Source organism: Geotrypetes seraphini, chromosome 6, assembly GCF_902459505.1.
Source record: "Geotrypetes seraphini chromosome 6, aGeoSer1.1, whole genome shotgun sequence".
NCBI lineage: Eukaryota > Metazoa > Chordata > Amphibia > Gymnophiona > Dermophiidae > Geotrypetes > Geotrypetes seraphini.
The window spans coordinates 151,596,582-151,624,491 of record NC_047089.1 but is presented as its reverse complement, the minus strand read 5'-3'; the positions used below and the strand labels follow the sequence as shown (position 1 = coordinate 151,624,491).

The window sequence follows — 27,910 nt, the reverse complement described above, 5'->3', positions numbered from 1 at the left end:
TCCCTCAAGCCCTGAAGTTGCAGAAACAGGTGGCAGTACTGAACCATGAACTCCTCCCCCCCCCCCAATCGCTCTCTCTCTCATCCAAAGCATAGCAGTCAGCAGGAGGCACAGTCATAACTCAAATCTCTATCAACACAGTGTTTATGTATGAGTTATTGTAAGATAGGTTATTCTTTATTTATTTGTTCAGTTTTCTATACCATTCTCCCAGGGGAGCTCAGAACTGTTATATATGAATTTATTCAGGTACTCAAGCATTTTTCTCTGTCTGTCCTGGTGGGCTCACAATCTATCTAATGTACCTGGGGCAGTGGGGGGATAAAGTGACTTGCCTAGTGTCACGGAGCAGTGTGGGTTTGAGCCTACAACCTCAGGATGCTGAGGCTATAGCTTTAACCACTATGCCACACGCTCCCCCTACAATAAGAACATAAGAATAGCATTACTGGGTCAGACCAATGATCCATCAAGCCCGGTAGCCCATTCTCACGGTGACCAATCCAGGTCACTAGTACCTGGCCAAAACTCAAAGAGTAGCAATATTCCATGCTACCAATCCCAGGCAAGCAGTGGCTTCCCCCATGTTTCTCAATAACAGACTATGGATTTTTCCTCCAGCAACTTGTCCAAACCTTTCTTAAAACCAGCTATGCTATCTGCTCTTATCACAACCGCTGGCAATGCGTGCCAGAGCTTAACTATTCTCCGAGTGAAAAAAAATTTGCAGATGACACTAAACTGCTCAAAGTTGTTAAAATGCATGCAGATTGTGAAAAATTGCAGGTGGACCTTAGGAAATTGGAAGACTGGGCGTCCAAATGGCATATGAAATTTAATGTGTACAAATGCAAAGAATAACCTGAATCACAATTACTGGATACTAGGGTCCACCCGGGGATTAGCGTCCAAGAAAAGGATCTGAGTGTCATTGTAGACAATAGGATGAAACCTTCCGCCCAATGTTCGGTAGTGGCCAAAAAAGCAAACAAGATGATAGGAATTATTTAAAAAGGGATGGTTAACAAGACTAAGAATGTTATAATGCCTCTATATCGCTCCATGGTGTGTCCTCACTTGGAGTATTGCATTCAATTCTGGTCTCCTTATCTCAAGAACGATAGAGTGAGGTTGTGTGGAGTTGGTAGTCCTAGTGACGCCCAGTTGTCCCCATGGTACATGGGCCTAGTTCACCTCCAGAGGGACAAAGGCCCCCGACTGCCGGTCCAAAAGGATCTTCTCACTTGGGGACCGGTCGCTATAGAGAATCTGGAACATACTTGGGCTTACGGCATGGCTCTTGAGTGGGCTGCCCTGACAAGCAAGGATTACTCAGATGTGACTGCTGCTACTCTGCTTAGTGGTTAGAAGCCGTCGACAGTGGCAGCCTATTCTAAGGCCTAGAAGTCTTTTAAGCACTGGTGTGCTGTGGATAATTTAGAGCCCTTATGAGCTCCAATTTTGGTAGTCCTGGACTTTTTGCAAGAGGGATTTCAGAAGTGTCGCTTGGTTGGATTGCTGAAAGTACAGATAGCAGGCCTTTCCTGCTTCCAAGCTTCAAGTTTCAAGTTTATTTAGCATTTGATGAATCGCTTATATAAGATTTCTAAGCGATGTACAGTTTAAAAGCCACCAGGTGGTGGTCTCACATACAATTTGAACAAATTAATCATAAGACAAACAATTTACATCAATTGGCATTATAACAGTTGAATTAAGGACAAACATGAGTGAGTAGGAAAGGAGGGGAAAGTTACAATATCATTATATGTTGAAGTTTACATAAAAGGGAAAACACAATTAGGAGTAAAGGGGATTAGTGAGTTTAATAGTCACAACATAATGTAAAAAATTAAGGTGTGCCATATTACGTATCAAACAGAAAGGTTTTTAAAATTTTCTTAAAGGATAAAAGATCTTTTTCAATTCTAATATAGTTTGGAAGGGAATTCCATAATGTAGGGGCCATAACGGAAAATATATAATTTCTTCTTGTGCCAATAATTTTCAAGGAGGGAATTGATAATAGGTTTGAGGAGGATGATCGTAACGAGCGTGAGGCATTATATGGGAAGGCTTAAGGGGAAGGGGGAAAGAGGCTCTCTGGCTTTTCAACAAGATGTCATTTAATGAACCCGGTTCATTAAAGGGGCTTTTTAGTTGCTCCCTCCAGTGCATCTCCCATCTCACACTGTATTGCAAGGTCTCCAAATGAGCCCTTACAGGAGGCTTCCCTTCTGGATCTTACAGTGAAGACGGTGTTTCTGGTGGAGATTACATCAGTAAGACGAGTGTCCGATTTACAAGCTCTGTCCTGTATGGAGCTGTTCCTTAAGATTACGGAAACAGGGTTTTCCTTATGCATGGTTCCAACCTTGTTACCAAAAGTAGTCTCTGCCTTCCATGTCAATCAGGAAATCCGTTTGCATGCTTTTCACCTTACAAGGTCTATAAAAAGGATAAAGCATTTGCATTTGCTGGATGTCAAATGAGTGCTTCTTTGGTACCTTTTTGTTCTGATCAGTCATGCTAAAGGTAACATCGGAAGAGTTCTAAGTTGGAGCAGGCACTGTTTTGGATACTCAAGAACCAGTAACATCAGAGAGAGGTCTTGATCCCTCTATCTGAGCGTCCATTCTACAGTATACAGCTGCATGCCTGAAGGGGTGTGACCAAAAGAGAACGCCCCTTTGGAGCCCCTTCAGAGCACATAGGAGCGTGGAGTGAGATGCTCTGCTCCGATGGGGAAGAGGAAAAGAGGACTTAAGGGAAATTATGCTCCGACAGTGGCTATAAAAGTCCAATGGTCAAACATTTAATAATTTCCTTGGTAGTGCAGTCAGAGTCTTCTCTGCCTCCAGAGGCTAACTTCTCTTTGGGGGGGACATACCCCTCCCACGCAACCTGAATATTTACAAGAATCTACTGGATATAATGATGAAAATAAGAATCAGAATACGTACTTCTTAGTAGACAAAATATTTTTTTATAGTGTTGCAAGGAGCTTCTACTACTGGGTCTATCAGGATACCAACACCTGTTCTTTTTAAACCTCAACTTATAAAAGATTCCCCTTCCACTTATCAATAAATATCACTTTAAGATGTTTTTTTGGCAATAACTAAAATGGATCAGACATTACAAAATAATCTAGTTCTTTAATACTGTGGAGGCAACTGAAAAGTTTATTGAACAGGATAAGAGGCTTTCTACTATTGAAAAAATTTTGAGAAAATGGACTTTCAGGTTAAATCTTGTCAATTAGTATTAGCATTCTCAGTGAAAGAGACCTTGATGATTCATATGCAAATGGGAGGCATTAGAAAATGCCTCCAGAGCAATAAATTTGAGATTGCTGAATTTTCCTGAAACACATTAGCTCTCTCCTAGAGAAATATTTTATATGTATGTGAAAAATATATTGCAATTGAGTTTAGAAGTTACAGATGTAAGGAATGCTTATTATTTGCCTCGAGCTAGTAAGAAGCAAACTCAAGAGGGAAAGATAGATAATTTTTTTTTTTTTTTATTATTTATTTGTAAATTTTTCAAATATAACAATCAAGTATATACTTGTACAGAAAGCAAAATTCAAGAAATAAAAAAAGAAAATAGTTCAAACTTAATATATAGTATATAAAAGGAAAAAAAAAAAGTTTTTATCTTAAATCTCACTCAAGTCCTCATCATTTGAAATCCAAGATTAAGTAAAAACGGAGTTTAAGCAATCATCAATGATAAGAAAAAACAGTTATAGGTAAATCTGTGCTAGGAAGTCATTTATCATTTTGTCCATCTTGCGCTTTCTCCAGCCTTGACAGTGATAGGAATGTTGTCAGTTGTGAGGGTTCAAAGAAAACAAATTTATGCGACTTATAATGTATTATACATTTACAAGGATACCGAAGAAAAAAGGTAGCCCCCAGAGTAGTAATTGCTGGTCTCAATATCAAAAATTATTTTCTCCGCCTCTGTGTGTCTCTGGCCAGGTCAGGAAACATTTGATTTCTCAGTCCTAGAAACTCTTTATGTTTATTTTTGAAATATAGCTTCAGTAACCATGTTTTATCCATTGTAAGAGCCACTGAAATAAGTAAAGTTGCCGGAGTGGCTACTTCCCTGTCAGAGGATTCTAATAAAGCCGTCACATTCAAAGGCTCTTGATTTACTTCTTGTAAATTTTTCTCTACTTTAATATCTTTAACAGAAAGATAATAAACCTGAGTGAAAGGTGGTATCGAAGATTCAGGAACTTCCAAAATTTCTGTTAGATAACGAATAATCATTTCCCTAGGAGTTACAGTTGTAATCTTTGGAAAATTGATTAATCTAAGATTATTTGATCTTGAGGAATTTTCAATTGATTCAAGTTTTCTTCTTAAACTTATGTTATCTTTAATTAGTGCCTCCTGCACTGTTTTATAAGAGTTTATATTCTGTTGTTGATTTTCTAATTGCAATTTATTATCAGTGGAGGTTTTCTGTAGTTCTGAAATACTCTTATCATACATATTAAACCGTTCTTCTACTTGATTTAACTGAGACGCTAGAGTTTTAGGTATAGTGGCAACCAAGTCCCACAGGGCATCCAAAGTTACTTCCTGGGGTTTATTTAACTGAGGAAATTGAAAATGTAAATGTGAATGTAAATTCTTGTGCTCACCCACTGGCAAGTCTTCCACCAACTGTTCAGTCTGGATCATTCCCTCTCCCGCAGATGTCGAGGCCTCCAACTCCATACTCAGGTTCCCAGAAGAAAACTGGGAACCCGAATCTCCGTCCCCCTGACTGTTCTCCACTGCCTCTGAAGGAAGGAGCTCTCGAACTCCCGGAGGCTCCCCCTCCCTCGGGGAACTGGCTGTTCGGGGATGCGGGGGAGGAGCTCGCATTTCAGGGCTGAAGGTGGTTTCAAGCCCCAAGGAGACCTGCTGCATGCCGTTCTCCTGCAACGTCTCCAGCGGGGGGAGCCCTAAATGAGTTGACGTCTCCTGCATGCGCCGGATAAGCTCCTCGATGTTGCCCGCCGTCGAAGTCTTGGAGCGCTGCGAGGCCGCAGCGGCGCTTCTCCCTCTTCGCTTGGGCATCTCAAAAATAGGTAATTATAAATTGCCTGCAGAAATATGAACCGCTTGTGGGAGGTTATCGGGAGCAAACGCACAGGCTACCTATCCCGTCGCCATCTTGGATCTCTGACCCGAAAGATAGATAATTTAACCTCTCCAGATAGTTTAGATTTAACAGAGTTATTGGAATCATCACAATAAATAATTCAGAAAAGATCTACTTTGTTAATAACGTTATCCTCAGTAGAAAAGAAGATGGTAGTTATAAGAGCTTTTTTTGAAAAAGAAGAATATACCTTTTTTTCGGTCAAACTATATTAATGTTCCCTAATGTTTCCAGACAAACTCAAAAACGTCATAAGTCCTTCCTCCAGCTGAAGCCTAACGTTTTGGCAGGAGGTGGATCTTTTTTCCTAAAATTTCATTGTAAATGTCTGGTGTTTTGGGACATAGATTCTTATGTTTTTCTAGATCCAGTGCATTTAGAAACTTTTATTAGTAATAAAAGTTTGAATGTACAGTATCTGTATGATATGATCAGGTTTAAACATGGTTAGATAGTAATTTTTACCTGCCCTGCTTTGAATTGTTTGATATTTTCTTAGGTGTTGAATTATGTGAACCTCCTATGTTGCCCATAATGTGGGCTTTAGGAAATAATGTGTATATTGTTTTCTTTCCTTTCTCCGTTATTTGTTTATAACATTTAATAATAATCTAATTTTTAAAAAAGAAAGGGAGGCCATTGTCTAAGGCACAGGTGTCAGTTGGTCCTTGAGGGTCACAATCCATTCGGGTTTTCAGGATTTCTCCAATGAATATGCATTGAAAGCAGTGCATGCAAATAGATCTCATGCATATTCATTGGGGAAATCCTGAAAACCCGACTGGATTGCGGCCCTCGAGGACTGACTTTGACACCCCTGGTCTAAGTCCTCGATTTCCAGATGGATTAAAATAGCCATTACCTAGGAGACTTCAACATGCCAGATGCAGATTGGAACACACTCTCCGCGACTACGGGTAGCAGCAAAAGAATATTAACCTCCATAAAGGGTGCACGTTTCAAGCAATTGGTATTGGAGCCCACCAGGGACCAGGCGTTCCTAGACATAGTTCTCACCAACGGAGATAGCATCATGGAAGTCTCAGTAGGAGACACACTGGCCTCCAGCGACCATAATATGGTATGGCTCAACCTCAAGAAAGGTTTCCCTAAGACAAACACAGCAACAAGGGTTCTCAACTTTAGAGGCACAGACTTCAACCGCATGGGAGATTTTGTCCATCAGGAGCTACATAAACAAGCAATATCTGACAATGTGGAGGATATGTGGTCGTCTCTGAAGTCCATCCTACACGAAGCAACAGACCGATACATAAAGACAGTAAGTAAACACAGGAGAAACAAAAGACCCCAATGGTTCAGTAAAGAAATTTCAGACCTAGTTAAACAGAAAAAAGACGCATTTATCACCTACAAACATTTAGGCAGAGAGGGGGCGAAAGAGGACTATCTAGACAGATCTAAAGCTGTCAAAACAGCAGTCAGAGAAGCCAAACTCCGAATGGAGGAAGAGCTAGCACGGAAAATTAAGAAAGGGGATAAATCTTTCTTCAGCTATATTAGTGACAGGAAAAGAAACAAAGATGGGATAAGTACGCCTGAAGCAATCGGACGGTAACTTTGCGGAATCAGATTCTGAGAAGGCAGAACTACTAAACAAATACAGTGGTGCCTCGCATAACGGACGCCTCGCACAGCGAACGCTGCGCACAACGAACTTTATGTCTTGATTCGTACAACGAACTTCGTTTCACACAACGAAGTCGCCCGAGCTGCATCCTTCCGCGCAGGCACTGCGCTTAACTGCCCTCTCTCCGCCTGGCTCCCTCTTGCCCCCCCGACTCCCCGACACGATCGGGGCAAGAGGGAGCCCAAGCCCTCTTGCCCCCCCCGACTCCCCGACACGATCGGGGCAAGAGGGAGCCCAAGCCCTCTTGCCCCCCCGACTCCCCGACACGATCGGGCCAGGAGGGAGCCCAAGTCCTCCTGGCCACGGCGACCCCCTAACCCCACCCTGCACTACATTACGGGCAGGAGGGATCCCAGGCCCTCCTGCCCTCGACGCAAACCCCTCCTCCCCCCAACGACCGCCCCCCCCCAAGAACCTCCGACCGCCCCCCAGCCGACCCGCGACCCCCCTGGCCGACCCCCACGACACCCCCAACCCCCTTCCCCGTACCTTTCTGTAGTTGGCCGGACAGACGGGAGCCAAACCCGCCTGTCCGGCAGGCAGCCAACGACGGAATGAGGCCGGATTGGCCCATCCGTCCCAAAGCTCCGCCTACTGGTGGGGCCTAAGGCGCCTGGGCCAATCAGAATAGGCCCGGGAGCCTTAGGTCCCTCCTGGGGGCGGGGCCTGAGGCACATGGGCCCAACCCGACCATGTGCCTCAGGCCCTGCCCCCAGGAGGGACCTAAGGCTCCCGGGCCTATTCTGATTGGCCCAGGCGCCTTAGGCCCCACCAGTAGGCGGAGCTTTGGGACGGATGGGCCAATCCGGCCTCATTCCGTCGTTGGCTGCCTGCCGGACAGGCGGGTTTGGCTCCCGTCTGTCCGGCCAACTACAGAAAGGTACGGGGAAGGGGGTTGGGGGTGTCGTGGGGGTCGGCCAGGGGGGTCGCGGGTCGGCTGGGGGGGCGGTCGGAGGTTCTTGGGGGGGGGCGGTCGTTGGGGGGAGGGGGGGTGTGCGTCGAGGGCAGGAGGGCCTGGGATCCCTCCTGCCCGTAATGTAGTGCAGGGTGGGGTTAGGGGGTCGCCGTGGCCAGGAGGACTTGGGCTCCCTCCTGGCCCGATATTGTCGGGGAGTTGGGGAATCGGCGGGGCAAGAGGGCTTGGGCTCCCTCTTGCCCCGATCGTGTCGGGGAGTCGGGGGGCAGGAGGGCTTGGGCTCCCTCTTGCCCCGATCGTGTGGGGGAGTCGGGGGGGGGGCAAGAGGGCTTGGGCTCCCTCTTGCCCCGATCGTGTCGGGGAGTCGGGGGGGCAAGAGGGCTTGGGCTCCCTCTTGCCCCGATCGTGTCGGGGAGTCGGGGGGCAAGAGGGCTTGGGCTCCCTCTTGCCCCGATCGTGTCGGGGAGTCGGGGGGGGCAAGAGGGCTTGAGCTCCCTCTTGCCCCGATCGTGTCGGGGGTGCCAGGGACCACACGGAGTCACCCACCGTACCACCCGATTCGGATAAGCGCAGGTATCGGTGGGTGGCTTATTTGCGGGGGGGTGCCTTATTTTACATTTTTTTCTAAAAAGGGGGGGCTGTCTTATTTGATGGCCCTGCCTTATCATCGGGGAAACACGGTAGAAAAAAAAAAAAAATGAACAGTTAAGTCCCAGTTTTTGCCGCTGAGACTCTGCCCTCTCTCACTGTAAAATTAGACTCTACTTAGTCTGTCTTTAAATTTAAAAAATGTGTGTTGTTTTAAAAAACAATTATGTTTTTAGATGTATCTAAATAAAAATAATAACCAAAAATTTATCTTTTTTTATGTCATCTTAGCATATTTTATGCTGCAGAACGAATTATTTTTTTTTACATGTATTCCTATGGGAAAACGCGTTTCACATAACGAACGTTTCACATAACAAACTTGCTCCTGGAACCAATTAAGTTCGTTGTGTGAGGCACCACTGTACTTCTGTTCAGTGTTCACCCGCGAAGCGCAGGGGACCTGGTCCACAGCTGCAGACGGGAGATAACCAGAAAGACCCGTTTCAAGATTTCGAATTTACGCCCAGTAGCGTCTATGACGAATTATCAAGACTCAAAGTAAACAAAGCCATGGGACCGGATAACCTACACCCCAGAATGCTCAGGGAGTTAAGGGAAGTCCTGGCAGAACCATTATCTGTTCTTTTCAATCTTTCCCTAAGCACAGGAAGGGTCCCCTTGGACTGGAAAACCGCCAACGTAATCCCACTCCACAAAAAGGGCTGCAGGACAGAGACAGCAAACTACAGACCAGTGAGTCTCATGTCTTTAGTGTGTAAACTCATGGAAACACTGATCAGACCGAATCTTGACACAATCCTAGACAAAGAAAAACTGCGTGATCCACACCAACACGGGTTCACCCAGGGTAGATCCTGCCAATCTAATCTGATTAGCTTTTTTGACTGGGTTACTAGACAACTGGATGCCGGAGAGTCACTGGACGTGATATATTTGGACTTCAGTAAAGCATTTGATAGCGTCCCTCATCGAAGATTACGAGACACTCTAACTCAGGGGTGTCAAAGTCCCTCCTCGAGGGCCGTAATCCAGTCGGGTTTTCAGGATTTCCCCAATGAATATGCATTGAAAGCAGTGCATGCACATAGATCTCATGCATATTCATTGGGGAAATCCTGAAAACCCGACTGGATTCCGGCCCTCGAGGACCGACTTTGACACCTGTGCTCTAACTACATGGGTTGGGGATTGGCTGAGCGGTAGACTTCAGAAGGTGGTGATGAACGGTACCCCATGCGAAGCAACGGACGTGATCAGTGGAGTGCCGCAGGGCTCGGTCCTGGGCACAATTCTATTTAACTTATTCATAAGAGATATGACGCAAGGACTTAGAGGAAGGGTATCACTGTTCGCTGATGACGCCAAACTTTGCAACATAGTAGGCAGAAGCTTATTACCTGATAATATGACACACGACCTACTGCTGCTGGAACAATGGTCAACTACTTGGCAGCTAGGCTTCAATGCTAAAAAATGCAAGATAATGCACCTGGGTAAGAGAAACCCGCGTAGAACTTATGTACTAAATGGTGAGACCTTGGTTAGGACCACGGCGGAACGCGACCTAGGGGTGATCATTAGTGAGGACATGAAGGTTGCCAATCAAGTGGCGAAGGCTTCCTCCAGGGCAAGACAAATGATGGGATGTATCCGCAGAGGTTTCATCAACAGGAGACCTGAAGTTATGATGCCGTTGTACAGAGCCATGGTGAGGCCTCACTTGGAGTACTGTGTTCAGTTTTGGAGACCACACTACCGAAAGGACGTGCTGAGGATCGAGTCGGTTCAGCGAACGGCCACCAGGATGGTCTTGGGGCTCAAGGATCTCACGTATGAAGAAAGATTTAAAAAATTGCGGCTGTACTCACTTGAGGAAAGAAGAGAACGGGGAGATATGATTAAAACATATAAGTACATCACGGGACGCATCGAGTCAGAAGATGATATCTTCTGGCTCATGGGACCCTCGACCACCAGAGGGCATCCGCTGAAGATCAGGGGAGGGAAGTTTCATGGCGACTCCAGGAAGTACTTCTTCACCGAAAGAGTAGTGGATCATTGGAACAGACTCCCACTCCAGGTGATAAAGGCCAGCAGCGTGACGGATTTTAAGAGAAAATGGGATACTCACGTGGGATCTTTAAGGGAGTAAATTCAGGGGAGGGGAGACTTGGAATGGGCAGGCTTGGTGGGCTATAGCCCTTTTCCGCTGCTTTTTTCTATGTTTCTATGTTTCTACCTCTGTGTATGTGTGCTGCAGTAAACAACCGCTGATCACATTGAAAGCGCACTCCACCAAAGGAGTTGCTACATCATGGATGGAGACTCGGGCAGTTTTGCCTGAGGAAATCTGTAAACCAGCTACACGGTCTACCCTTCATAACTTTACCAGGTTCTATAGAGTAGACATAGCCCAGTGGTTCCCAAAACTGTCCTGGAGGACCCCCAGGCTGGTCGGGTTTTCAGGTTGGCCCTAATGAATATGCATGGAGTAGATTTGCATGTCTGGCACCTCCATTATATACACATCTCTCTCATGCATATTCATTAGGACTATCCTGAAAACCCGACTGGCCTGGGGGTCCTCCAGGACAGGTTTGGGAACCACTGACATAGCCAGTAAAGACGTCGCTTTTGGGTCCTCTGTTTTGAAGGCAGACTCAGTGGATCCACCCTATATTTAGGGAACTGCTTTGGTACGTCCCTAGCATTCAGGACCACTAGACACATTGCACTAGAAAGAAAGATTAGGTTCTTATCTCAATAATCATCTGTCTTGTAAATGTGTCTAGTAGTCCTGAAGCCTTGCCCTGTAAGTGGGCGTCGCCTGCCTTAGGATCAATCTGGATTTGAAGATTTCTCAGTCTTTCAGATAAGCTGGCAAAGAAAGATACAAAAGTAAAGTCCGGTCTAAGTCTCTGCTTGATAACAGTACATGAAAGTAGCTATGAGCTTTGTATAATATTAGTGCTGGTTGCACATAGTTTTAGTATATGTTTTGATCAGTTATTTGAATGTTATAATGTTAATTGATAAGTTTGTTACAGAGCAGAACCAGAATTGTAGTGTCAGGGATGTTTTTCACGTTTCCTTCCTTCCAGTCATTACAGCACTGCTTGATTGCTTTTGTACAAACTGAGGGGAATAGGAGCAACTTCTTGGTAAGGAGGCGGAGTTCAAAGATGATTGACAGCATTCTGCAAGCAACTTGCAGGTTCAGATGCATAACCCTAGAATTCAGGACTACTAGACACACTTACGAGAGAGATTATCGAGTTAAGAACCTAATCTTTCTTTCAGACATGTAATGTTTTCAGACTGTGGACCCAGCAGGACATGAAAAGTAGCTTTTCTCAACATTTTGGATAGAGAGTTTAGTCATCTTTTTTCCCAGAGAAGGTCATATACTGTGTTGCTTTTACTGAAATAAATGCTATGCATGATTTTCTGCATAAAGAAAATAAAGTTGTAGGAGGAAATTCTCGTTCAAGAATAGAGAAATCACCCTAAGCATGAGGCAAATGTCCACATAATTTTTCTTTTGTTTTTCCTTTGTGCATTATAGATAAAATCAAAGATTCCGATCTTCTCCTAGAGCAAGCTATATTGTACGGAAAATCAGAAGATCACGAAAAAGCTCTTAACATCTTAGTCTGGCAGCTGAAGGATTTTTCTACTGCTGAACACTACTGCCTATGGAACTCTGAGAACAAGGACCCCATCTATAAGCAGCGGCTCTTCCACCAGCTGCTGTCTGTATATCTGCACTCAGACAGGCCCGATGAGTCGCTGCTGACAGCTGCTGTGGATCTCTTAAATCATCATGCTGCAGAGTTCAATGCCGCTCAGGTGCTGCGGCAAGTTCCTGATACATGGTCTGCACAGCTACTTTCTCAGTTCCTGGTTGGAGCCATGAGAGAGAGTGTTCATAGGAAGAGAATGAGTCAGCTTACACTGGGGCTAGCAAAAGCTGAAAACATCATCTATCAGTATGAAAAGGTGAGTGCATTGCACACATAGCTTAGCACTTAATATACAAGGGCAGCAATTGTTTATAAAACAAAAAATCTATTTCTTACTTAATGGAGGAATTCATTGTAGTCGTACAGCACAAAGTTGGTGCAGAATTTACCACCATGTGGCCTGTATGCTTCAAATAAGCAGTTGGGCATACTGTAGGATGAGGCCCTATGTGCAGACATTTGCTTTCTCCTTTTGTCACATGATTAAGACAGGGAGGTAAGTTAAAAGTAAGTTGAGATAGGTACCACTAGAGGTAGGGGAGTTGCTGGAGCAAACTGGAGGTAGGAGCAGATCATGCTAAATGTGGTTTGGTGGGAAGAAGAAGCTAAGAGCTCGGGTATGTGCATGGGGGGAGGGGGTTATATGCCTGGAAAGGAAGAAGAGTTAGTGGTGCATGGAGAGAGACATTAGTGACATGAAGAATTAGGGGTCTTGCTGGGAGTTAGAGGGAAGGAAAACTGGGATGCAAGGAATACTGAGGAGTTAGGGGAGAGAGAGATCTGGGGAGGATGGAGTCTAAGGAGTGAAATGGTTGGGCACGGGAATATCATGGGAGAATTCTACACAAATAAATTACAAGTTATGTAGAATTTTAAAATTCTGTTCTCAATTTGTAAAATTTTGTACAGAATTTAAAAATTTTTTTTAGAATTTTCCCCAAGCTAGTTTTTAAAAAATGGGTTAAATAGATTTTTTTTCCCATAAATATAATAAGCGCTGAGGAGCAGAAATACACACATTTTTCACAGAGGGAAGTATCTAGGTGTTTTTCTTTAAGTACTGAAGATAAAAAAGTGATCCTCTGCTAATACTTTTATATCTGTGGATATTATGCAGAAAAACCTGCCTTCATTTATCTTTTCAGGGATAGAGATTTTTGAGAATGTGGTGTTTAGTGCAGCATGGAAAATTTTTTATGTATAAACAATTTTTAATTGTCTTCCAAACGTCATGATAACAAATAGGTTTGTATTATCAATCTCTAATGTCCATTTTCACCATGTATCTATATAATAAAATGCTAGCCCGCGCATGCGCAGTAGCGAACCGTGTTCCCTGATCCCTTTTCTGTCGGGATGTGGCCGCACGAGTACGCATGCGCTAGATGGCGCGTTGAGGAGTCGGAATGCAGACCCGGAAGAGCGAAGGAAGCCTCACACTGAACAACTGTGTTTACACTGTGCAACGAGCCTCTGTCCCGGTCCCGGGTTCCTATCAGCCCACCCTGCAGAGATGTAGGAACATGCACCTGGGAACATGGCAGAAGGCCCGGTTGGGGGAGCGCAACACTGGTAGGTGGGCAGCCGCTGTGTCATGCAAGCCAATGTGATGCACTCTAATCCCGCTGCCGTTCTTTCACAGCCTCAATCTTCACCGCAAGCTCTACATTCTTCCTTCTGACACATTCTGCCTCTGCAGAAACAGGAAGTTGCATCGGAAGGAAGGCTGTGGCGCTGACATGACCAGTGTATCATTCTTACAACGCTAAATGTGTTCATAGCCAGGAACAAACATTTTTAGAAAACACACCCATGGCCATGTCAATGGCCGGTTAGTACTCTCTTTTAGGGGAAGGAGAGCACACTCAGGATTCGTCCGACCCCGGCTAGGTAAGACCCACCTTCCCTGCCGCACCCAGGCCCCGGCGGTCCCCGCTGACAGAGAAGGAAAGATATCTAAGCCCACAACTCCCGACTCCGGATGACTAAGTTCATTTTTAAAAATCAAAACCGCCGCCTCAGCTCCTCTCTCGAACCGCACCAGGCGGGGATCGAGAGAGGAGCCGCGGCGTCGATTTTGAATTAAACAATAAACTTTGTCATCCGCAGCCACCACCTATCATGCTCGATGCCAATGCTGTTCAAAAACTAAACTATCTCATTTGCATGCCACCTCCCCACCTCTCCCTCTAAAACTATTGAGATCACAATTCCCATCCGGGTAATAGTAGACACGTTAGACGGTTGCCATAACAATATTGCATCTGGTTACTAATAGGCCCGTTCCACGTGCTAACTTTCGCATTTAAATGAGTGTCAAGTGACTGTTTGACCTACACAAGTCACGCTGTGCCTATTTCATACTTTGGAACATTTCTACTGTGCCGATTTACTTCAAACAACTTACTCTGTGCAACTTCCCTTATTATAAAAAAAAAAAAAAAAAAGGTAAGTGACAGACATCTCCACACACACAAAATACACACATTGCAAGGGGGCTACAAATACAGATTCAAATACAGACATCAGCCAAACATATAGACAGAAAGTGATAGTCAAAAAACAACACAAAACCAGGGGTCTAAAGAGACATTTAAAGAAAAAACAAGTAGAGAGAGACAACAAACAGGTAAAAAAATACACATACAGAAGGACAGGCACCAAAACAAAGACAGACAATGGTCAAGGAGACACAGAGGGAAAACCCCCCCAAAAAAAACAGGGACGCAGACATACACAATCAAAGGAGGCAAGGAGAGATTAAAAAATGCATACTTGCAAAAATAAATAAATTTAAATCTTTTAAAAATGTCTAAATTTTTCTACAGTTAGAAGTTTTTCAGACATTATGATGACAATTTTAGATGGCCCTAACCAAGGAAAACTATTACCTAATTCAAACAGAATCTTCACAAAAAATATTGTGTATAAGGACATTTTATAGATAAATGAAACCCTTAACAACACATACACAGTTTTACACTCCATGTCTGAACATCCACAATCTACTATAATAAAACACTAAGTGTGCATGCGCACTCTTACCTATAATGGTAGGGAGTGAGACAAAAAGAAAACAAGAAAGAAACAGGAGCAGAGAGACAGACAAAAATAAAGAAAAGCAGCCGCAGAGAGAGACAGAAATAAAAAGACAGACAGACAGACATATATTCTAGCACCCGTTAATATAACGGGCTTAAAAACTAGTTTTAATATATATTGTTTTTATTCCATCTTTGAGATTATCCCTTTCGTCAAGAAGTTCGAGTCACAAGGTTCTAAAGTTTAGAAGGTACACTATTTAGCAGTTGGTCATGATAAAGATAAGATCTTTTTATATACTCTTAAGAAGTTTGAAATCACAGCATTTAGATTTGAGAGAGGCAGCCTACATTTAACTTCCCCCAAAGAAGACCCATTCAGGGTTGAAATGCCCATAAAAAGTGAGGGTGTTGGGAGTCAAGAAACATCAATGTTGATGGTGGTAGGACCAAGTTTAAAGATAAGTGTTGCCTTTCAATAATAACAATTGAAAAATTGGTTGCTACATAATTTATAGAGTTTTTAGGAATTATATTTATGGGTAACACTATTAATTGATAAATTACACAAATAACACAAATTTAATAAAAAATATATCAATCAAAAACATTAATTGGTAGGTGGTGGTGGGCATAAATGATTATAAAGACACACAAGACGGGAACTTGAAATGATATACATATCATAAGAGGTTCCAAAGATTGACGTCTGTAGAGTTATAATATGCCCACCACAAGTTTCAGTCACTCAAAGAGGGAATAAGAACAATATATATCAAAATACATGGTGAAAATGGACATTAGAGATTGATAATACAAGCCTATTTGTTATGACGTTTGGAAGACAATTAAAAATTGTTTATACATAAAACTTTTTTCATGCTTATCATCTGGATACCCCGTTTTTCACTTTCAACTGTTTCATATGGGGTAATATCTTAATGTGTTTAGTGCAGCACGCATCCCTCTACTGTGCTTCAGTATTTAGAGATGACCTCCTATACTTTAAAGCCCTTTGCCATTTATTGAGGAGTCCTTTTTTGTTAGGTTATGATCTGTTTTATATTGCACATATTTTTAGGTTAATAGTAACGTGAGTAGCTATTGGCCCATTTTTGATTGACAGTAACATTGGTAACGGTTGACCCATTGTGTGACACAAGAGAGTGTGATATTTCCAGTTGCTCATCATTTGATAACATATAAGGAGAAATTAGGTTCTTACCTGCTATTTTTCTTTTAGTCCCTCCAGACCGACACAGAAACTGATGGGTTATATAGCTCACCTCGACCAGCAGGTAGAGACTGAGACACAAACTTTTAGCTGTAGTATAAGTGGGCTGTGCAGTCCCAAGTACAGTCAGTCTGACGAATAGCCAAGCAGAACTAAGAAACTAAAAACTGTGAACTATAAGGATGATTTCACTCCCAGAAGAAGAATAGCAACAGAGAGAAATGCTGTTGGATATTGATTAGAATAAGAACCTTCAAAAACATTCCCACAGCTACACCAGATGAACCAAACACCGCTGTTCTTTTAATCTCCCCTAACAACCCAGACAAAAAGACACTGCAGAAAAAAGTACTCATCGCACAAAACTCCAAATAAAATCAATAGGGTGGGGCTCTGTGCCGGTCTGGAGGGACTAAAAGAAAATTAGCAGGTAAGAACCTAATTTCTCCTTCTTTATCGTCCCTCCAGACCTGCACAGAAGCTGATAGGACATACTAAAGCAATATTCATCATGGGTGGGACCCCCGAAGGGCCGCCACAAGAACACGATCACAAAACACGGCGTCCCAATGCGCCTGAACGTCCACATGGTAGTGTCGCACAAAAGAATGAAGAGAAGACCAAACTGCAGCTTTACAGATATCCACCAGGTACAAGAGAAGACTCAGCCCAAGAAGCTACCTGACCCTGACTGGAATGAGCTTTGAGAAATTTCAGAACAGGCTTCTTCTGAAGAAGGTACGCTGAAACAATAGCCTCCATGATCCATCGCACAATGGTAGCCTTAGAAGCACCGTCCCCCTTATGAGGACCCGCTAAAAAGACAAAAAAATTATCCAATTTCTAGAACTCCTGGGTCCACTGAACATTAGAGTGAAGGACCCTACCAACATCCAACTTGCACAACTGTCTCTGCTCCAAAGAGCCCTCCTGACTACCCAAGACCGGGAGGACCACAGCCTGGTTGACATGAAAAGGCGAAACCACCTTCGGCAGAAAAAAGGGTACCAGCCGCAGCACGACCCACTCCCTAGAGAACTCCAGGAACATAGGCCTACATGAAAAGACCTGCAGTTCAGAAACGTGTCTCGCAGTAGTAAAGGCCACCAAGAAGACTGCCTTAAGAGTAAGGTCCTTCAATGTGCCAAGAGGCTCAAAAGGAGGGCACATGAGCATAGAAAGAACCAGATTGAGATCCCAGGCTTGAACCGAAGGCCACACTGGACGATGGAGCAATTTTGCTGCCCTCAAATTACATCCGGAGAAGAGGCCAAATGCTGGCCATGCAACAAACTGGCAAACGTAGAAAAAAACCGCAAGCTGAACCTGGAGGGGGGAACAGGCAAAGGCCCCTGTCCAGACCATCCTGCAGGAACTCCAAGATGTGAGGCAAAGAAGTGCGAAGGGGAATCATGCCACGCATGGAACACCACTCCTCAAAGAGATCCCAAACTCGTGTATAAGCCCGAGAGGTGGAAAGTCTGGGAACCCAAGAGAGTGGAGATCACCTTATCTGAATAACCTTTTTTATTTAGGTGTTCCCTTTCAAAAGCAATGGGACCCTTCATTAGAAGATCAAATGGGACCCTATATCAGAAGATCGGGCGAGAGGGGCAGTGGAAGAGGATCTGCCACAAGAAGACAAACCAGATCTGTGTACCATGGGTACTTGGGCCAGTCCAGAGCCACCAGGATTATGTGGCCGATATGACGAACAATGCGAAGAAGGACTCTGCTCACCATCGGCCACAGGGGAAAAACATACAGGAGACTGTCCATCAGCCAAGGCTCTACCAGAGCATCCAGCTGCTCGGCCTGGAAATCTCTGCACTGACTGAAGAATTTCAGCACTTTGGCATTGACACTCGTGGCCATCAGGTCTATGACCGGCTAGCCCCAAGCCTGCACAATCAACTCAAAGGCCACGGAACCAAGACACCACTCGCCGGGATCCAGCCATTAGCAGAGAAGCCTCCTGCACCACCAGATGACTCTTGGTTTCCCCCTGATGATTGACATAAGTCACTGCTGTGGCATTGTCCGAGAAAACCCAAACCGATTTGCCCTTAAGCAACGTCTGGAACGCTAGCAACGCCAACCGCCCAAGGACACCGACAATCCATCAGGAAGTGAATCTGCGACTGCAACTTGCACACTCAGGCCTCTGGAAGGAAGACTTTCCCTAGGCAGGTGTTGAAGAGAATTCCGAGGTACTCCAGACTCTGACGGAGCCCATCGGCTTTTGGACAAGTTGACCACCCATCCCAACAACTGCAGGAACTCCACAACCCGAGTTGTAACCCAGGAGCACTCCTGAAAGGACTTTGCTGGAATCAACCAGTTGTCCAGTAGTTGGTGGCAAGGCTTATAGCTGAGGCACATCTAAAGAAGGGAAATGGCTGAGGGACTCTATCAGTCGAGTATGGCACCCCTGAGATTGGACGAACTCCCGAAAGCTCAATCCAGCACCACAACCAGGGACATGAAGGCCAATATAACCAACATCCAACAGCCATACACTAAACCAGGGAAAGACTGCACAGGCTTGCCACCTCCAACTGCTGGAGACTGAGAGCAGACTGATTGTACTTGGGACTGCGCAGCCCACTTATACTACAGCCAAAAGTTTGTGTCTCGGTCTCCACTTGCTGGTCAAAGTGAGCTATATCCCATCAGTTTCTGAAGGGACGATAAAGAAAATTAGCTTATTCATTTCCTTTAGTACAGTTCTTCTTGACCCATTCCTTGGGTACTTTACCAGTCAGGCTTTCATGAGATATATATATAATAAATATGCATGAGATAAATTTGCATGCACTGCCTTCTTGGCATTCAAATTCATTGTGGATAACTTGAAAACCCAATTGACTGGGTGTATCTCAAGAACTGGGTTGTGAAGCACTGCTCTAGAACAGTGTTCTTCAACCACCGGTCCACAGACCAGTGCCGGTCCACAGAAATTTCCTGCCGGTCCACAGGGCCAGCACATGCATCAGGCCCAAAACGGTGTTCTTCAACCACCAGTCCACGGTGCGATCGATGCGGCGTTATCTTCGAGCCAGCTCCCTCTTCCTAATTGATTCAGTGTACAAAGCCACGGGCAGTGGCTCCTATGGGTGTCCTGCGCCTGAACCGGAAGCCTTCTCTCTGACGTTGCAACATCAGAGGGAAGGCTTTCAGATGAGGCACGGGATGTGCAAGGTGCAATTAGTACTATTATGGGGCGGGGTCTGGGGTGGAGATTGGGTAGAGATGGGTGGGGTCTGGCCCATGACTTAGCCCAGTGTTCTTCAACCACCGGTCCACGGACCGATGCCGGTCCACAGAATAATTATTTTATTTCTGCCGGTCCATAGGTGTAAAAAGGTTGAAAAACACTACTCTAGAGTATTTCTCCTTTTCCTCTTCCCTCGTGTACTGAAGCAGGAACACTTTCACAATTCAGTGACTTTGGGCTAGGAAAAGGGATGACAGTTTGCTAAATTACACCAGAAGCTGATGCATAGGATTAGACAACGGTTTGTATGCTTTAGAACCTTGTTATAACCCATGAATCCATTCAGCACTTGTTGCTTGTCGAGGTCATTACCTCTGGATATTAATAGATTGGGGAAGCAAAGCGAGAGGAATTTACCTGTGTGGGGCCAAGAGAACAGAATAAGTTCCTGTTGTATTAAGGGAAGACCACTTTGTGATCCTTGTTTGCAGATGTCAGCTTGATAGATCCTTTCTTGTTTCTCAGTTTAAAACTAGCATTAGATTACTTTGGTTTACTTTTTTTGCTTTATCTATCCAAAAGGCCTCTCCAGTTAGTAGATGTGCTTCTGTTCTAGTTTGGCCACTGCTTTTGTTGACATTTTTATTTTCTTGTTGGCAGCTAAAAGCCACGGAAAGTTCAATTGTGCTCTCGGACAAGAATCTCTGCCAGGTGTGCCGGGACCCTTTCCTTGAGCCTGCATTTGTCAGGTACCCAAATGGCAGCCTCGTGCATACTCACTGTGCTGCAAGTCGACATACAAACCCTAGCTCAACCCATCACCTATCCAGCCCCAGTCGAAGGACTTGAAAAGGAATGCGCCACATCCTGTTGATGGTTATTTCTGGGAAAGTGGCATGCTTAGTGAGGAAGAGAAGTCCTTTTAACATCACTGGAAGACTGCATCTATGATTTATGGGGCTGAACTCTGTAAATGTGAAAACAAGGCACTTAATTGATATTTGTAGGGAGATAGCAGCGGGAATGTTGATGCTAAATGGGAACATGTGAAGATTAGACTCCCTATGCTACAAAGAAGTCATTTCTCTTCTGAAAGAGAGCTGATCCCTTTTCTTCAAACTGTGTTAAGTATGGGACTGAAAGGGACCTAATAATTACGTGATTTTGTTTTTACTTTTCTGAAAGAAACCTACATTTGCACTGAGGATTTTTGCATATTATAATGTGACCTACTACAGCAAATGTTTCTACAGATATTGTTTCTCAGTGTACTTTCTTTTTCCAGTCTTTGCCATGCTTCAGGTTGAGACAAGCACAATGTAGATAAATTAAAGTGAGCTGGGAATTTGAGCCACCCACACGTGAAGCTTAACTTTGTGTACAAAGAGCGAATCATGAATTGGCTTTTATGGTCTTGGAATTGGTTACTGCTAGACGTTGGCTCTTAAACCCTTCTCTTTCTCTTTTCTCTAACACTTTGATGTAAAGTGATCAGATCTTTTCCAAATTTAATAATAATCTCTATACCTTCCTCATTGGAATTTTAAATTTAATGCCTTTTCTTTTGCTAAATAGTTCTGTATTTGTGAAGCTCACTTTGGTATTTAAAGTCACCCTTTACAACACAACACAGTTACCGTGCATGGTGCAAATTCATTTTAGCCTTAGCTTGAAAGACAAAACTCATGCTATGCAAATGAACTTAATACAGCTAATACTAAAAAAGATCTTTCTGCCTTTACACATTAGTTACTTAGAGTTTAATTTAAGCAGATGATGATAGAGAACATGATGAAACTTATATCGCTGTGTGCACTGTGTAAAAAGCATTAGTGTGCCATTCCTAGTGCATTGTTTTCAAGCTACATGGAGCGATGTTGGGAGTTCTGGCATCACCAAGAAGTAGAATATTTCAAATGTGTTGACAGTTTTTTGGGTATACTGTTCTCTTGATTTTACTTGCTTAAACTGAAAGGAGAATTCACGCTAATTTAAATGTTCATTCTTTGAACACCACCACTAGATCGCAAATATTTCAGGCTTTCTAAATGTCCTCAGATTGCACATGTTATTTGAAGGGAAGAGGTTGTGGCTTTAAATGTTAATTGTACAGGGTTTGGGAGGTTTTAGTTATTTTTTTACCCTCATAAATCGAAGCAAAATTGATTCGTCAAAAATTTCTGGAATAAACCAGATAATACTAAGCATTTCAACTTTGTTCGAATGTGGATCATTTTTAATGACCATCCAAAAATGTGCTAACATTTGGAGACCAAACACACATTGTCAGAAATTGGACTGACTTTGGCTAGCCTTTGGGATTGATATTCAAAAGTTCTGTGCAGATAAAATTGGCTTTTAATGACAAATGTAGTCAAAAAAATATTTCTCTCCCCTGCCAGGCAGTTCAGCAAACATCTGCTCAAATATATCTAGACAAAAGAGGAGGCTACGAAGGAGCTTGCTGTAGAATTTTCAAATTTAACAACATTCAGTACCATCCAACTAAATTAGCTCTGCTAAATGTGGCCACACTAATGGCTGTCTTAAATCTAACTGTCCAAGCCAGAGGTAATTTTGATGAAGACCTCGAGCATCTGGAGCATCTTGCTCAAATGGGCTTAGAAAAATTGCCTATGGGTATACAAGCATCCAAATATAGCACCTGCTTTTAAGTGATACATACATAGGCAGAGTCCAGGAGAAATAGCATGGATAGAGCTTGAATGCGATTGGTCCTTGTATTTTATAAAATATATGCATATGCACACAGTTGTATCTGTGTTAGAACAAATGTAAATGTGTGCACTGACTTTCCCTGAAGTCTTTGTGTAAAGGCACATAGGGCTGTTTTTAGTACAATAGGTGTGTCATTCTGGATAGATGGGTATTCGATCTGAACTCACTGAAGATATTCAGTTTTTAACGTCTTATCCAGTGCATTGTGCTGCCCCCTTCAGGTTTTCAGATGGAGGAGTGCGTAGTGGTTAGAGCAGCTGTCTCAGCACGCTGAGGCTGCGAGTTTGATTCCCACTGCAGCTCCTTGTGACTCTGGGTAAGTCACTTAACACTCCGTTGCCCCAGGTACAATATAAGTATCTGTCTAAAATATGTAAACCACTTTGATTGTAACCACACACATTAAAAGCAGTATAAGTCCCATCCCCTTTACCCTTTTGCATGCAAGCTGTAAGGTGTCTTTCTGATCTGCTCTGTTTAAAACTTTTTTTATTTTGGAGGTTTTGGTGCCCAGAGCTCCCCAGTGTTACTGGGGCAACTCTGCCTGGGAAAAGAAGCAAACTAGATGTCTGCAGCTGACAGGCCACTTCCTCGGCTACCTGTACAGCCAGACTGCTTAAATATTTAAGGAGTTTGAGGTAATTTACCCTAGAAACTAGCTTGCCCTATGATTTATTATCAGGAGCTTGAGCATAGGCTGTTTTGCTGCCCCTCCCCCCTGTAGTGGTCCATTTGGGCTTTCAGGGTGCTAGCTGCATTTTGTCTCTCCCTTTTGCGCGTGGGTCCATGGAGGTCTGAGACTTCAGTTTGGCTTTGGTCCGACTGGTAGCCAAAGATTTCATCCTTTTGGAGCTAGACATTCCTTTTTGAGGAAGTATTACTTCTCCATATCCCAGCAGCACATGTGAGCTGAAGCAGGCTGAGACACTGTTTCAGCACAGCATGGCGCAATGAGTACTTGCTATTGAAAAATCCGGAGGACGTGGGTGTTTAAAATACATTTTTAAAGGTTTCTGAGGTTGCCCAGAGGGTTGCACTTCCTCATAAACTTCCTTTTTAGGTGTTTTGTGCTTGTGTGTTGCCGTTTTCAGACATTCTTTGATGCTAAAATGCCGCAGCAGCCATCTTGGATTTCCTGATTTTGTTTATAAAACCTTCATCTGCCTCAAAACACTTCATTTTCACTTAAAAATGTTATTGATGGACTCCTCAGACCTTAATATTGCTATATCATGCCAGATTTACTCTGGCTGGCTGGCTGAGGAGCGCCCATGCACCATGTGTAGCAGGACACTTGAGGGAGGATGTGATCTTTGGGCTCAACCTCCCTCGGATGTCTCTAGGGCTGGGAAGCCACATAGAACTGCGCCTGCAGGGAGTAAAATGTCTCCAGAACCCCAGGGTAGCGGCTTGGCGAAGCGCAGAGGCATAGATGCCACAAAACCCAACAAAAAGAAACTGGACTCTTCCAGGGGGGACTTGGAGCTACCTCAGCAGGGGTTTACCCCTGACTTGTGAATCTCATGTGGCAGGCCTTAGTGCAAGCAAGTCTGCTCGGGGGAAGGGGGGCACTTTCCTCAGAACAGGATCCTGTTCAAGAATATGAAGTCCAGTCTGGTGCAGACGGGAATCTGTTTCTATGCCTTTGCTTTCTCAGAAATCAGCTTCCCTGATGGGTGATGCAGGATCCCAAATAGGGTCTAATAGCCAGGAGGCAGTGGTAGCCCTAGATTGGGGAGATGACCAGTCTGTACGATGCCAGTTTAAGTCCACGGCATTACTGGAAATCATTAAATCTAGAGCCCCTGACAATGTCATGACAACGACAGAATGACATTCTGTCATGAGCAGTGTGAAGTCTCATCCCAAATCCTTTCCTTGGCATCCTGACATTAATGTATCAGTCATAGATCACTGAGATGTTCCTGAGGGGGTCCTTAAAGGTGACCAAGACTGTGACAAGGCTTTATCCTATGGCTCAGGAATGTCTACAGTTTGCACAGCCAAAAGTGGATTCCTTGGTAGCCCAGGTGACTAAATTGTGCCTCTCTCCTGAGCGAGGAAGGAGTATTCTTAAAGGATGCGCAGGATTGCAGAATGGACATGATGCTGAAAAGGCAGTTTGAGGCATTAAGGCTGCAACAGTAGCCTTGTTTGTGGCCCGTGCCTGCACCCCACCAGCAAAGTTGCAGCGGTCTCCGTCGAGAGCTATACACTTAGTCCAATGATTTTGTACTTTTTTCATTCTGTCAGAAAAATATGGAGCAAAAAAAGTGCAAAATCGCTACACTAACCCCCTCTTTTACAAAGGCACGTTAGCATTTTTAGCACGCACTAAAACGCATAGCGCACCTTAGTAAAAGGAGCCCTAAGTGTACAGCCCTTGATGGAGACTGCCTCAACTTTGTTTGTTGGGCTGAGATCTTTTCAGCGGCCCTCATATACTTGTTACAGAACAGAACGTATCTGTGTTTTTGGGAACTTCCCTGTGCCCTCTCCTTATGTTTATCTTAAAGGGGCTATCACCTGCTTTGGTACAAACTGAAGAGGGCAACACAGTGCACTTGATCAGGAAGAGGAGTTAAAACTGTGATTTATACCTTCTGCACGGCTTCCAGGTTCAGATTGAATTCCCATCTGTCCAGAATGACACACCTATTTGCAAGAAAGATTATCAAGATAAGAACCTAATCTTTCTTTTTACTAAGGTGCACTAATGGAATTAGCACATGCTAAATGATAAACAACCCATTTTATTCCTATGGACTTCTTAGGATTTAGAGTACACTAAAACCATTAGTTTGCTTTAGTAAAAGGAGCTCATAGTCGGCCTGTTATAAAATTGCTATCTTTATTGAATTGCTTTTTCTGGGTTGCTGCAGTTGAATATACTGACAAGAGTTAAACTGCTGAATGATGAAGTTAACTGCTTTTGAATATCTATTCTGTGCTGCTTACCTTTTGAGAGGGATGAAATTTTAAAAGTTGCCTGTACGTGTGTTATGGAGGAAAACCAGACAAATATTTCCTGAAGCAATTCTACTGTCCTGCTAAGTGAAAAAAGAAAATGGGATGCTAGAATAGCTCTGCGTTGGGTTTTACTGTTTCAAATAATTCACTTCCCTAATGTAATAAAAGTAGTTTTTATTAAGAAGTAACACCATATTCTTTGGAAATGATAGTTTTTATAGTGGATGTTAAATAGCTGTATGAAATCATACAAAACCATAACAGGGGGATTTCTTCTGAATGAATTATTGTGGAAGGATTTTGACTTAAAGGATAATCCTCTATAATAAAACCCTAAGCGCGCATGTGCACTTAGGGTTTTGTGATCCCTGCCGCCGTGCTGTCTGCCTCTGTGCCGAATTCGATTTCCGGTGCGTAGGGCGGCTTGCGACGGTGGTGGAAATTTCACTCCTGCACTGCCGCTGCCAAGACATATCTTCTCACCCCCGGACCAGCAAATGCAGCAGCCGCGGGGCATTTGCTAGGCCGGCCCACTTCGATAATGCAAGGTGAACGGCCTAGCAAAAGTCCCAAGGCTGCTGGGCTAGCGGATGCTGGACAGGGTGTGCAGGGAAAGGAGAAGGCTTACTGCTGGACAGGGGGAGGTAAAAGGAAAGAAGAAGGCCTGCTGCTGGATAGGGGGGAGGTAAAATGAAGGGAGAAGGGCTGCTGCTAGGCAGGGGGAGCAGGGAAGAGGGTGCTGCTGGACAGGGGGGAGGTAAAAGGAAGGGAGAAGGCATACTGCTGGACAGGGGGAGCAGGGAAGAGGTGTTGCTTGACCAGTGAGGTTAAACGAAGTAAGAAGGGCTGCTGCTGGACAGGGGGGGAGCAGTGAAGGGGTGCTGCTGGACAGGGGGGAGGTTGAACGAAGGGAGAAGGGCTGCTACTGGACAGGAGGAGCAGGCAAGGGGTGGTGGTGGATAGCCGAGGAAAGAGAGAGACAGAAAGGCAGACAGACAGAAAGCGGCCAAGGAGAGAGAGAGAAAGAAAGACAGACACACATCTATTCTAACACCCGTTAATGTAACGGGCTTAAAGACTAGTTGTAGTATATTTTACTTTAAACTATTCTTTTTGAGAACATCTTGTTTCTGCATGGAGATTATTTGATGGATTCAGAGCCTGCCTATGGGAATCATATATAATTGCTAAACATTGTATTTTGTTCATTAACTGTCTCCAACAAAGAGCACATTGTCTAACTGTATCCTCTATCTTAACATTCCCTCTGAAGCATAACATCCATTTAAAATATTATTCCTCTTCTGGGTTGTTGAGCCCTACTACTACTATTTATTATTTCTATAGCACTGAAAGGCATACGCAGCGCTGTACATTTTAACATACAATAGACAGTCCCTGCTTAGAAGAGCTTACAATCTAATTTAGACGGGACATTTCAGGGTTGGGGATGTTATAGTGGGTATAGGTATCTGACAGCAGCAGAGTTGGGGAGATAGTATTGTTTTGAGATCTAGGTAAAAATCCTCAGCTTTTATTTGTTAAATTTCAATAAGTATCAGTATTGTGAAATAATATCCTCACTCAGGGGCTAGATGCACAAAACACAGTCGTTAAGACCGTGTGAGTCGCTGTTGGTCTATTTTTTGACCAACTCTGGAACAGCAATTAATGTTTCAACAAGTTTCCATAGAAATGATTTTCACAGAGGTTTGCCCTAATCCCGTCTGACCAGTCCCTCTGATAGAGACTTCGACACACTCTCAGAGTTGGTTTGGGGAAGCCTAAACAGCTGAGCAGCAGGGAAAGCCCCAAAGCAGCCTCCTGTCACTCAGCTGTTGAGGCTTTTTTCTTTCTTTTCTTTTAAATGGCACAAATATTGTGCATGTGTTACCTATGCACAATATCTGCTTCATTTAAAAAATATATATATATATGCCACGCCGGCCCCCCAACCCAAAAACGGCTCTTCTTGATGATGCCCCCCTTCAATGATCCACCCCAGAAGAGAATAGAGGCAGGAGGGATACCCACTCCCCCCCTGCGCCAGCCAGAATCAGCAAGAGGGCTGCCCACTCCCTCCTGGCATTGGACATCCCCTCCACACCAGCCAAAATCGATAGAGGGATGCCCACTCTCTCCTGCCACCACACAAGCACCCCCCCTTGTCAGTCAAAATTGGTACGTAGGATGCCCACTCTCTCCTGTTCACCGCACCTCCCCTGTCCCCCCCTCACAAGGATCCCTGGAACTGACACCTCCCCTTCCTAAAAAATAAAAAAATCGGCAGGAGGGATGCCCACACTCTCTTACCATTGGATACCCACCAACCCCCCACCGTACCTGGAAATTAGTTGACACCAGGAGGGATATCCAGTTCATCCTCTGGCGGGCCTTCGCGGTGCATCCTGGGATGCATGGGGAGGGGCCTAAGGCATCTGAGCCAATCAGGGCCTTAGGCTCCTCCCTCTGTATCCTTGGGTGGTGTATGGGGATTGGGGCATTCGTTGGCAGGGGGGTGGGCATCCCTCTTGATTTTGGCTGGTACGGGGGGTTCAAAGTGGCAGGAGAGAGTTGGCATTTCTCCTGTCTCCATTCTGGTTTGGGGGGAGTTGTCG

General features: G+C 44.3%; 1 protein-coding gene across 2 annotated transcripts in view; it reads left to right on the top strand.

Moving 5' to 3' along the window:
* The window catches only part of TGFBRAP1 (transforming growth factor beta receptor associated protein 1), a 124,098-nt gene extending 101,410 nt beyond the window's left edge, over positions 1–22,688 (top strand). For both annotated transcript variants that reach the window (XM_033947853.1, XM_033947852.1), the window contains 2 exons: positions 11,914–12,347; positions 20,244–22,688. In XM_033947853.1, coding sequence (XP_033803744.1) covers positions 11,914–12,347; positions 20,244–20,432 — 623 coding nt within the window. In that variant the 3' untranslated portion in view covers positions 20,433–22,688. The remainder of the gene's footprint in view (positions 1–11,913; positions 12,348–20,243) is intronic.
* Positions 22,689–27,910: the final 5,222 nt, after the last annotated feature.